Source organism: Polistes dominula, unplaced genomic scaffold (assembly GCF_049000335.1).
Source record: "Polistes dominula isolate Pdom_NZ unplaced genomic scaffold, Pdom_raw_medaka contig_77, whole genome shotgun sequence".
Classification (NCBI taxonomy): domain Eukaryota; kingdom Metazoa; phylum Arthropoda; class Insecta; order Hymenoptera; family Vespidae; genus Polistes; species Polistes dominula.
In genome coordinates, this window is record NW_028301152.1 from 2865961 (window position 1) to 2879504 (window position 13544).

Below are 13544 nucleotides of genomic sequence, written 5' to 3' on the forward strand. Positions count from 1 at the left end.
CGTATCGTATTGTTCGAAAGATCGTTAACAGACGATTAGAACGAATTTAACTTATCAATTATTATCTTGAAACGGATGTTAGTGGTTAAACTATAGTTTACGCCTTCCACAGGATAGCTGATTCATTTCTTAGTATGGAATAGATTTTTAAATGTTACTGACAATTTGAAAAAGCAATATTATAAAAACTTCAATTACGATTAACATTTTGATATTTGAAATTATACGAGTCAAATTTGAAGTTAACATCTATGAAAATTTGTATTTTTTAATGTTTTCTTTTTCTGTAGAAAAAGTAAATAAGAATTTTTGCGATAAAACATTTAACAAAATCCAAAAGAAAAATTTGGAGTCCAAGTTCGTTTGCGGTTAATGTCAGAGAGAACAAGCCAAGAGATTAGTGGTACAAGCGGTTAATCAACGGATACAATTAGCACATTCTCCGCACTTTTTCATTTGCGTAACCATAAATCTCGAAGAGGCGGAAGCTACCGCAACGATTTACGTTTCGTCGTAGTTACCGCGAGATCAACAGTGGCAAGACCACAAAATCCGTAAAGAAAGAAACGACTTCGAATGGATGAAAAAAGAAAACGAAAGAAAAAACAAATTAAGAGAAAAAGAAAAAGTATTCAACAAAAGAGAAATTTTATTTTAACTTTCGTAAGGACAAATTGACAGCCTCTCCACCCCACCAAAAAAAAAAAAATGCTAAGTTTTAATAAAAGTTTCTAAAAGACGATGACAAAAATATTTTCCTATTACTTTCTACGTATACTATACGATAACAAAAGCAAAGAAAAAGAAGAAAAAAGAACAACTGAAGTTCGTTTCAATGATTAATCCGATATCCATTAAAGGCAACTGCTCTGATAATCCTGAATACGAATGACCACTTTGAAAATGATAAATTGTAAATCCGTGGCGTAGACCCAACCGGTAGCATCCATTGTATGCATATTTTCAATCTCAGCCCTCTGTTATCGAGCTTGTTTCATTTGGCCAAGTCCGCTTGAATAAATAACTAATGTCGCCCCGACAAATGCATGGTACCATGGGGGAGTCAATAAACCGATAATACTATGGATTTTATTAGAAGACCATTTTATGTTACTACTTTGTAAGATAAAGTAACAATCGAAATGCGTAGATTTGTGAAACTTGATTTTTTAAGAATTAAAATACTTCTTTTCTAATGAGCTAATAATACTTTTTAAAAGACAATTTTATTCCTAATTTTTTTGATAAAGTCAATTAAACGAGACAAGTTAAATTAATAAACTGTAATAAATGTTTTTTAATACGATTCCAAAAATAAAACGTGACAGTGTTCATTAGATAACTTAAGAACGTAAACACTAGTTAAAGCTAACATGAGATAAATGTCAGATAGCTTCTAGATTTTCTAGCTACGAAGATAATAAGTCGAATAGTCTTACACAGTCTGATACAGACTCACGTAATTAAAGCTCTACAGAAGATTCCGAGGATCCAAAAGAGTTTTCAAAACTTACATAAGCTCTCGTAATTCCAGTTAATTCGTTCGAACTTCGACTTAATACCCAACATCTTCCGAACTTGGTTTAATTAAACTAAATCCTCATAGCGCTGATATTATAAAATCGTTAAAAAGTTTATGCTCGCAGTTGTCGTTGCAAGGGTACGTAGATGAACGTATAATATATGTTACAAGTTTAAAATTCAACACCTTTATTATACTTGTAAAAAGCGAGCGAAGCGTAAGTAGAAGATTAATATCGCTGAAAAATTACATGGATATGAATGAAGAGTAAAAAAGAAACTAAGAAAAGAAAAAAATCTTAAAGACTGTCGTTTGGTACCGATGATCAAAGCGAATCTCTGAAGAGGAAAAAATTCTCATTTTTTATCCGTACGGATAATAAATAATACAACATCAAAGGGTACAGAAATGATATGATATTTAATATCATATGTCAGAGAACTAAGAATAAACAAGCACGTATCTAATTCTGTGAATTGGATTAAAACGATATTTTTAATATTTACAGAACTGTATAAGTTTAATATAAAAACCAAATGATGCAGATATTCGAAAAATTTCATTAAGATAGATCATAAAATATTACATTCTAAAAATTGATTTTTCATATCTCCATAACTTACTCTCGATTTGTAACCGATATAGTTAATGAATATTGAAGAAGAGTTTGGAGACTATCCAAAGTGAGCAACTAGTATTGGAGGTCGGTCTACGGAAGCATAACTCGCAAGGGTGATAATTCAAAGAGCGGGTCGCAAGTTGAACGCGGAACTCGCACGTTAGTCGGTCCTACTATACGAAGCTATCTATAAACAGATGTTTAGTAGGTCCACGTGCCTCTCGGCGAAATCTGAAATGACTTTAACGTTCCAAGAACAATGACCATTAAAACGAACGACGAAAGAAATAAATATCATCATGAATGTTAAACTGTCATTCCTATGTTTCTAACGTAAAAATAACATTATATTTCTGTACGCGAATAAACTTACGAATAAATATCATTAGATATTTTCTAATTATTTTGCTGTCAAATTAAAATATTTAAAAAAATAATAAAATTCCGGATATTTTATTAAGAAATTAATAAAATCTCAGTATTCCATGAAATTACTTATATTTTCTTTAAAAATGTCTGATTTATATATATATATATATATAGTTATGGAGAAAAATCTTCAGATCTCATTTCTATTAGAAATCATACAAGTAAGTATTTCAGATCGCTAATATATTTACGAATATTAATTATATTGTAGTTAGAAAATTCTTATCAAACGAGAAACGCCGACTATCGGAAATTTACTCTGTTAACCGCTAAGATTTTTAATCGATGAACGAGCATGTATGAAATTTAATTAAATTCTTATTAAAAATACAAAGCGATATGAATGTGAACAAAAAAACTTTAGATAAATTAATGAATCGTTAAATGAAAAATAATTTAAATTATAATGCTTTTTTAATAGAAATAAAAAAAACATTCTAAAAACATTCTTTTATCGTGAGAAACGTTAAATGCTTATAACGTTTACCTTTATCGGTTTACTAGTTAATAGAAAAACATGATAATTGAAAGACTTTATAATTAAGTTAAAAATATTTCAAAAGACAAATAGAAAATTTCACTTAAAGTAGTTGGTTTAAAATAAAGCATTGAAAGAATATTTCTCGAGTTGATAAATTTCATTTGTTCGCTAGTGAATGCAAACCCCATATATGATATAGGTAAATGTATATGTGTTATTTCATGGTAATGGTAAAAGAACATTGTTACGGTTATATTAATAAGCGTGCTAGGCCGCCAATTAGCGTATTAATTGCCAATCCACGATTCTCCGTGTTCGCTAGGATGAAACGTCGTCGAAAATTGTTGAACCTTACAAAAGCTCGTTTCATTAACGTTCTCGTCGACGACGACGACGAAATTTCTCGTTGGTTCGAATTGAAGAGAAGAGAAGAGAAGGATGGGACTACAGGACACGATTCGTATTTCGTGAGAATAATGAAATTGTGGGTGCGACACCTCGCATTGTCGACCTTTGCCGTTCGGTGCATTGCTTTTCTATTAATTACGTAACCGGTGTTTCATATACCAATTGTACTTATAGTTACTGAACTGTACACCGTCCATTGACGAGACGTAGATATGTAAACTGAAACTTGAAAAGGACTGTCTATTAAATGTAATTTAATACGAAAAGTAGATTACATCATTTTTTTAAATTTTTATAATTAGGTTAAAATCTTATAAATACTGAAAAACTCAACATAAATTTAATGAAAATAACTGTTAATTAAAACTAATCTCAAATGTACGTCAAATGATAATAATATATCATTAATGAAAGTATTTAATTTAGACAGCGAATGAAGTTATCATTTTTAATAACGACAATTAATATAAGTATATATATATATATATATGTATGTAACTCGCATTTACTTGTAGATTTTATTATTTATTTTTTCGTAGTAGGTAGTTTCGTAGAAATCATAAATTATATAACAGACAATCATACATTACAAAAGTAAAATTCGTACGGTTGCGCGAGCAGGTTTAATTAGCAGAATTTACCGAGGGCGTGATTGTTCATACGTTCTCACTCATTATCGTCGTCCAAGCCAAATTCGTTCTGAGAGTCTGGAGAGAAACAGCATGAGAAAAGGAAAAAGGAAAAACGAAATGGAAGTGGTCGAAAGAGAACCTGGAACGACAGAAAGAGAGAAAAAGAGAGATAAACAGACAGAAATAGAATAAGAGAGAGAAAAAGAAAGAGAAACTGAGAGGATCTCCGCAGCATCCACGTTTATCGAGACACCTGCTACGAATTTCAAGTCACAGATGTAAGAAGAGGCACGCGTACAAATGCCGACAATGAAACGTGGAGAGTTGCCAACAATTCAACAAATAGAGCGAGTGCAAGAGAAACGGAAAGATAGAAATTTGCCATGTTAGGCCGCACACAGAAGTGTGTTTTGGAGACGGAGATGGGAACTTGTTTTAGGAAGAGGTATCCAAACGTTTGATTCGAATTCTCATGCTTGGTAGAAGGGGTAAAAGCAATGAAACGAGTGAACGTCGTTCCGGAAGAACGGACATTCCGGTTCGAAGGTTCTACGTTTCGTGCTGGAAATGTTAAACTTCAACCGACGAACTTGTTGGTATCGCCAAGATAATTAAGCAAGAACGCACGTGTTTACTGGAAAAGTCAGATGAAAGTATTAAAACATCGAAAAACGGACTTTTCGTTTTATTTTTAATAATGATAATAGTAATAAGAAGAATAATATATCATAAAGAAAGGAATTAACTTCAATAACAATATTCATAATTTCTTTAGTTTTTCATGAACTAATTATTTATAAAAAAATAAAACTTTCGCAAATTTTGAAAAGAAAAGACAACTTCTTACACATTATTAGAACCGTCCAGTATAGAGAATAATTTTTTTACGAAGATAAACAACGTGCTAGTATTTACGAATAATGTAAATCCAAATTATGTGCGTTTTTTCATGACGTATGTCCTTCCATTGTTATTTAGACATTAAAGTGAGTCATCCGAAGGTCCATTATCTCTGAAAGGACAATCGTAAATAAGCTTTCTTTATTTGACGTACTGAAATTGTAAATACATAGTTATTTAACTAGGCGTGGATGGAAGGGCGCGTTACCCAGGTCGATGAAAAATAGGGCGTTGCCCGTTACAGTTTTCAAATAATAAGGCGACAAAATTATATACGCGAAAAAGAAGGACACTCGAAAATAATATTATGAATATTTCACCAAAAAAATCTAATATGAATAATTAATCAATTATCGATATTTATTGGACACTCATACATTATTATAGAAATTGAACAGGAAGAAAAAATATAATTAAAATAAACTTATATACTATATAAATAAGCAATATAACGAATTTTTTTAAAATATTTAAAAAAAATTGCTTAGAGATATAATACGATAGATTTCGAGGATAAACCCATTTGCATCATGATTAAAATTAATCTTCATTGTACAAAGATCCACGACATTCAACTTACGACTGACCCGCTATCACCGTTCAAATCTTTACAGATAGAAAAACAAATGCTCCTTATGCAGATTATTCCACGCTCGGTGATAGTAGATAGTCGCGGTTCACGGAATATTCCGCGCTTTGATGCAAATGGGTGAAATAAATATTGAAATTTTCGTAGCTAATATATTTGCTATTCTTATTAAAGATTTTACGCTTATAGAAAATATAAATAGCAAAATATTTAAGATCACGTATTAACGGAAAGAAAATTAAAGTCTTTGCTAATGGTGGGTACGCTTTAACGAAAATTTCCCCGGAGAAGCGATATTTTCTTATTAGACACGCATGCGGTCTAATTATCTCGTAGCAGAGGTTGCCGAAGTCCCGGTGAACTAACGTAAGAAAACTAACGTAGTGCATTCGAGCGCGTAGATCTTTCGTTAATTACTTTCTCTCGACCACCACCCGTCTCTTTGCTTTTTCTCGTAAAAACTTCCTTAAAAGAGCTTTTATATTTTATCGCTTGCTATTCCAATAGTTTTCAGAATTAAAATCAACTAAGGGAAAAAAAAGAGAAGGAACGAAAAAAATTATCTCTCAATTTGGACGGATCTCCAGTAACAAGATGAGAATCTCTAGAATCGATCGATAATGTTAAATGAAAAATGATATTTTTTTTACGTTATAGATGTTCAATATTTTCTTGAAACTCAACGAGCACTATCTTAGATTAGATGAACGAATTATTTAGACTGGTATGTTAAGAGACTTAAGTACAAACGCAAGAGTTCAAGTAAATTTATAGTGGCACGCAAGACATCCATAGGTCTTTCCGCGAGAGGAACGCATTCGGCTCCTTTCTATTACTGGAATCTACAATGGTACATAATTCATAGAGAGTGCGAGAGTAGTTACAAGAATAATTTATTTTTGGAAATGTAGAGAGTACTATTTGCTAGGAAAATTTCGTATTATCTTTAATAGATACGAACTTTAGAATAAAAATAAAAAATTATTTAAACGGTCGAATCTTCGATTTGAATTATTTCAATATTAAATAAAAGAGAAAAATAAATAAAGAAATAAATAATAAAGTATTATAAATTGTTTAAAATAAAAATTCTAATTTTAATTAGATCATATTCACATACTAATGTATTTAAAGAGAATTTTAATGAATAACGATCCCAAAAAATGTTGGAGTTTCTCCATCTACGAATATTTGCGTGTTAAGTAATTGAAAACACATGAATGCATAAATATAAAATTAAGAATGCATCGTATATGTACGTGGGAAAACTTACAACGAAAGATAATGCAAACATTGGAAAGGCTCTAGCCTTCCATTTGTTTTCATTTGTTATTATACCATCCTGCAATTTTAAGACCGGTTTTTACAAAGGTTCTCCATGTACATTATATGGTATCAAGATTCGAAAAAGCCATTCGGTTCCATATAATATAAGCAAATCGAAGATCGTTTTGTATTTCGTCGATTGAACAACGATTATGATTATGATCTTTCTTCGAAAAATAAAACTGTTTCCGCGAACAAATTAATTACTTAAAAAACAATTATCTATTCATTTTTCATTAACAATTAAAATAACATTGAAGCATCGAATTGATTTCAATTTTATGTCTCAAATATTATGAATAGTATCCAATAGTAATAATGGAAATAATAAATTAGATTAGTGAAATAAATAATTTAAATATTAATAAATAAAAATATACTTAATAGTAGTAGTCATTAATTAGATTATTATTTTAAAACTGAACTTAATTTTTAACTCCAAAAATAAATGATTATCACAAATGGAATATTTCTCTTGATGTTTTTAGAACAAATCGTTGGGTACTTGCTTGATCTCACAAAAGTTATCTTAACATCTTATTTAAGTAACATGTCATAATGAATAATAATAACAATAGCAACATGAGGATCTTTCTTTTGGATGATAAAGGAAAGTGGATCGTCGACATATCTGAGAATTTACGATAACGGCATCGTAAAGTCGTCGGTAGTATGGTGAAAAGAGCGAAGTTCACGCCGAAGGAAACATCTTTTTTAAGTAAATAACTTTTTTCTTTAGTGAGACGCGCGGTTGTAAAGAATTTCAGCTCGAAAGAGGGAATATTTGAAGAGGACGAAATGAGTTGCCGTACTTCGAACGTATTTTTCGTATTTTACGCCAGTACTGCGTTTACGAGTAAGATAAAAGATGAAAGAGAAAGAGGAGAAGAAACAAAGAGATACATATGCATTGATATTACGTAACCTTAACACCCACGTAACTCGTATACAACAGCATCATTTTAATTAAAGGAACAAATTTGAACTTTACAAAATAATTATCCAGTAAATAAATTGTCCACCTTTGTGAAGCACGAAAACGTTTTAATTCTTCAAAAATCCATCTGCGAAATTCTTTTTAAACATATAAAACGCGAGATATCATTATCGCGGATAACTAGAATTAATGCAAATCTCATAGAAAATTAAATATATATATATAAAATAAAGAATATTTTCTTACTTACGAAAAAAGATAATCAAAACAAAATATCAAGTAAACATTACATATATAATACTAGAGAGATTTATGATCGGGTATCATAAACCGATATTTACTATCCATACACTTGTGGCAGTTTGCAAAAATTGGAAAAAAAAGGTACAATCGACGATAACTCGCAAAGTTTTACAACCCCTTTTCCGCGCGAGTTGTTAGTGAAGTATTTATCGCTTTTCATTTTGCTGCGATTTTTTCACCTTTTCTCTTTCTCTCTTTATCGTTCTTTCTTCGTCTCTCTCCATCCCTCGTCGTTGTTATCATTCTTTCTTTCTCTCTCTTATTCTCTCACTTATACTCTTCCATTTTCTACCTCTCAATTTTTCATTTTCTCTCACCCTTTCCTCACACTCACCGCAAGAGAAAATTTTATCTACGATTTCGTCGACTTCGACGACAATACGTGCATTGCGAAATTCCAAGATTCGTTTACGAGCGTCGTTTCGAACAAGCCACGTGCTCCGAGGACCACGGGGGTGGCCTATCCACCCGTTTCAATGTACGTGTGTTGTTTTCATAACCCCGTGCGCGTACTCGGCTCACACATATACTCTTTTAAACGATAGTGTGCGTGGATGACACGAGAGAACACGTGCACCGAATACCGTCCGTCCGTACAAGCCCACCGACTCGTAAATACGATCTGTACAGGATTAACGTGGGGTCGTCACATGGCACGCGTGTTTCACTTCGTTTTTCTCTACTCTGAAATGGTCTAGTATGTTTCCAAGTGCTAAAGGATAAAAACAACGTAATTTTACTTTTATCAACGAGAGAAATGCAAAGCTAGAGTTGATTTTTCATTTTCTTTATTTTCCTTTTTTATCTTTGTTTACTTTATGTCGATCGGCTATAAGTTCAGATCTTTATTTTCTTTTCCCTTTTTTTCTACATTTTCTTTTTTTTTTTTTTTATCGACGTTGAAATCCCTCGTTTGACCCTCAATCTAGCCCTTGTATATATTACTACAAGAAAAGTTTTATCCTTTTTTTATACCGTGATATTATCAAAGGATATTCTCTCCTTTCTAGATTTATCTAATACGATTTTTTATCGGTTTTTTTTTTGCATAGTTTTATTCAAAGTAACAAATATACATATAAGAATATAATATAATATATATATAAAACAAAGCAAATAATTTAATTAAAAATACTATCAAAATATTTGGCTTTACTTTCCTTATTCACACTTCTATGTACAATTTAAATTTGATTACTATGTATCCACGTATACACTTTTGTCATAGCGTTTCCGTGGTTTGATCGAACAGAACGTGTTTGTTAGCTCGATAGCGGCCAATATAAAACGTTAAACGCGCAACAGTTGTGTTTCCGGCCGTAGAAAGTCGATCTTCCAATATAGTTCCGAGTTTGACCGGTAATGACAACGTTTCTATCGCCAATCGTTTTTATTCCCCTCTCTCTCTTTCTCTCTCTCTCTCTCTCTCTTTTTCTCTATCACTTCTATTTATCTTACGAGAGGAAATGCGAAACTAGCGAACTGGTCAATTGATATTAGGGTTTAACTCTATTCGAAGAAAACAAAAAGACGTGCTTTTAAACAACAAGATATTTGTTCTATCCAAGTTGATAACGGAATTTTCTCGTACTTTTCTCTCTCTCTCTCTCTCTCGCTCTCTCTCGCACACACATTTGTCCTCACTCCTTTACCTGTTTTCCACTAGAGACGTCCATATAACGTAACAAACATTCTGTCAATACCAGAAAGTAATCTTAGCGGTTAAACTTTTCCGGATACCAAAGATCGAGATCTCTCTTCGACGTTCTCGCAACTACTTTCGACAGATATATTCGAGCAAATAACCAGTCGTTTCTGAGATTTGAAGATAAATTGAAAAGCCAAGAGGAACTTTAACTTTGGGTATCGAGAGATATTCATACCTTGCCATAAATCAAATTTCTTTTTAATTGACAAGACGAATTAAGAGTTAATATGGTTCACACACACACACACACACAAACATATAACGAAAGATAGTAATTTATTCGAAAAAAATGTTGATTTTATGAATAATCGATAAAAAATTTGAAGAATTATAGCTATGTCATAATAGCTTATCATGTTTTAATAAAAATATCTTACGAAACTTAATTGGAAATTCAGGAATTGAAATTCATAAAATATATATATATATATATATATATATATATATCTACTATCAACGTCATACAATAGGTATGTCATATTGTTTCATTCTTTGTAATCCGACTCTTTATAAAAGTGTTCCAGCGTACGTGTGAAAAAAGGCAGTTCTTCAAATAAACTCGACCGTAACCCGAAATACAAAACGAATCTCATAAGATCCGAGCTTATCGCGTTCTTGAGAAAAATCTGACATAATATTATGAGAAATTGGATATCTAATTAAAGCTTAAAAGAAGACAAAAAGTAAGTAGGTGCATCTCTTTGTAGATTTTTATTAAAAAAGAAATAATAAAATACGATAAACGTTTCTTATTATTACAAGAAAAAAGAAAAAGAAGAGGAGATTAAGAAAGGTTAAACGAGAGAGAGAGAGAGAGAGAGAGAGAGAGAGGAAAGAAGAAAGGCATGTATTACGATATCGTTAGAAATTTATGGAAGCTTTCAAGATGAATCGTGATAGAACGAAAGAAGAGCCTTCGGCTCTCTTACAATCAGGCGTTATTACACAATAAAATTAATCGACCGGTCTAAAATCGATAAAGTCACATCTTTGTTAATTAAATGCTATTACAAAGGTAGTTTCGGAGAACGTTTAACCGCTAATGGCGCCGGTTTCAACCCTTCCCATCCTCCCTTTACCATCTTCCTGCATTACTAACCACCACTACTGGTCCATGTAAAAGGAAGGTATAAAGTACCCATGTATCCATGTATCTATCCTTTGGTATGTACGTATGTAAGCACTTATGTTATACGTAGAAACATACCGATAAGCGAAGTGCATCGTGCGTACGAATCCCCTTTCTCCATTCCGGAGATTAATACCGTCTACTACTTTGAATCTCTCCTAAACGTTCTTCTCTTCGTGGAATCGAATCGAGCATAGTAAGTTCGAAAGAGACGGGAGATAGATAGGGGGTGAAAAATAGAAAGAGAGAGAGGGAGAGATAACGTTGCTTTGACCGATAACACAATTTACCAAGGAATTTCCATATTGAGACGAAGCGTTCGAATGCTTTTCGAGTAAACGATCTCAAATCGGTTTATTCGCAGTACCAATTTCCTCTCTGAAAGCAAATTCTATAGTATTTGCATGTCTTAACGTGTAATTCGATTTATTATATAATCGATTATGTAGGTGAATAGAATAGAAAACAAGGAAAATCGATTCTAAATGGAACTTCTATTTGTCGAGTTACTCATTATGACGGTATGATGAATGGTACTATGAATAGTACAAGAAAATGATACATCTGATGAATGAAGATTCACCGGCCGGTGTCTTGTAAACTTCCGGAGGGAGCTACCTGTAGCTCACTCACCCTCGCCAACGTTTAACCCCTTTAATTCGTCTCCCTCCAATTACCACCCTCGACTGCTCTCGACCGCATGCTGTAAACTACTCTTTCTCTTTCTCTCTCTTTCTCTCATTCTCTCATTCTCTCTTCTTTCGTACAGATACACACGTATCATGCGCACTCTGTTTCTCTTTCTCTTCCTCTCTCATTCTTAATTGCACTTACCTAGGCCACATTTTGAGTCATTCCATCAGCGTGATAAGTGGTTAATATCGTATACTTCTTTCTACCACCTCTTCTTCTTCTTCTTCTTTTTCTTTGCGATCACTCACACGAGCACAAAACAAAGAAAAAATAATTTTCTGTCGATATCTCGAATGGCTCTGAACGATAAATAACGAATGTCAATTGTATAAATAGGGTCGAGAGTAAATGCCGGAAAAAAAAGAAGATAAATAATTTGAGAAAAAAATAGAAAGAAATTGTGAATATAATGAAAAGCGACGGTGGCGACACTGATATCCAAGGTCGGCTCTTGTCTATAAGAGAGGTCAAGCTTTCGTAGTCCTTAAACGTACACCTCGATTAGCCTCGATTCTCGACCTTTCCTTGAACGATCGAATCGATCGACGAATTGAAGTTCAAGGACTCGCGGAAGGACTTGTGCAGTCCGTGTCCAATCCGTCCCACGGTTCGCCACTCACTGACAACGGCTTCTCTTTCGTCACTCTTGCCTTCTTTCTTTCTTTATTTTCCTCTATCCCTCTCTCTCTCTCTCTCTCTCTCTCTCTCTCTCTCTTCTTCCCTTCCTTATGTATATATGTATGTATATATATTTCTCTTGTTCTTTATACTAATATAAATATATATACATGTATTTTTTTATTTTTTTTTTTTTATTTCTTTAAATAAATCGTAATTTTAACGTAATATTTTTTAGGGGAAAATTCTGAGCAGACGCACGACAACTCTTTATCTGTACGATGGAAACGCGAGCCGGCAAGTGCGAATGATCGCACGGCGCTCGAGATGGCTAAGCTCGTTGTATGTCCTTCTCTTTCTATCTCTTTCTCTCTCTTTTACACTCTGGTATGCTACAGAGCACCTATCTCTCTCTCTCTCTCTCTCTCTCTCTCTCTCTCTCTCTCTCTCTATCTGTCTCTTTTTCTCTACCTCTATCTCTGTCTCTTTCCTTCTCGATTTCTCGCGATACGTCCCGGCACTTACTTTCTCGCGCTCGTGTACCGGCCTCCGGTCCCCGTGTGGCGCCCGATTCAAATTCCCTCCCCACGTGGCGACGACGGCGTCGTACGCGCGACTGCCGCCCAAACGACGCCCGACGTCGGCCAGTGCGTCGCCATCTCGCGACTACTATCGATACCTTATCTCTTTCTAACATCTTCTCTCTTTCTTTCTCTTTTTATCTTGTTGTACTATATCTCGTAAGCATACCTCTCCATCGTCGAACATCTCCTGTGACTTCCTTTTTCTGATTTTCCAATTTTTTCCCTATTATCTGCAGCACATAGGGAAAATTACGATTTTGCAACTACAACAAAATAATATTATACTCAATATTTCTCGATATTCATTTAGTTCTCTTTGTACTTGTGTCTCGTATTAAGTTAGCATATGTGTTACAGTAAAGGATCGAAATTAGAGAATGTTAAAATTAACATAATCGCTTGGTGCATGTCAGAAATATAATTGTATTAAAATAAATTCAAATATTCGGTCTTTCATCGACGTATTTTTAATCTGCGTTGACATTTCATTATGTGAATCTTCATATATACTATTTTTAATTGAACAGGAAAATGAGACTTATTATTTATATAGTCTATGTAAATTGAAAGAAAATTATTTATTTATAAATACTTATATTATATTAAAGATTGTATTACATATGTTGCAATATTTCTTCGCCAAAATTGAAACATTAATCTTTTTAA

General features: G+C 33.0%; 1 protein-coding gene across 2 annotated transcripts in view; it reads right to left on the reverse strand.

The window, feature by feature from the left end:
* The window catches only part of Mp (collagen XV/XVIII-type protein multiplexin), a 202287-nt gene extending 189393 nt beyond the window's left edge, over nucleotides 1–12894 (reverse strand). For both annotated transcript variants that reach the window (XM_015316488.2, XM_015316487.2), the window contains exon 1: nucleotides 11818–12894. In XM_015316488.2, the coding sequence (XP_015171974.2) occupies nucleotides 11818–11828 (11 nt within the window). In that variant the 5' untranslated portion in view covers nucleotides 11829–12894. The remainder of the gene's footprint in view (nucleotides 1–11817) is intronic.
* Nucleotides 12895–13544: the final 650 nt, after the last annotated feature.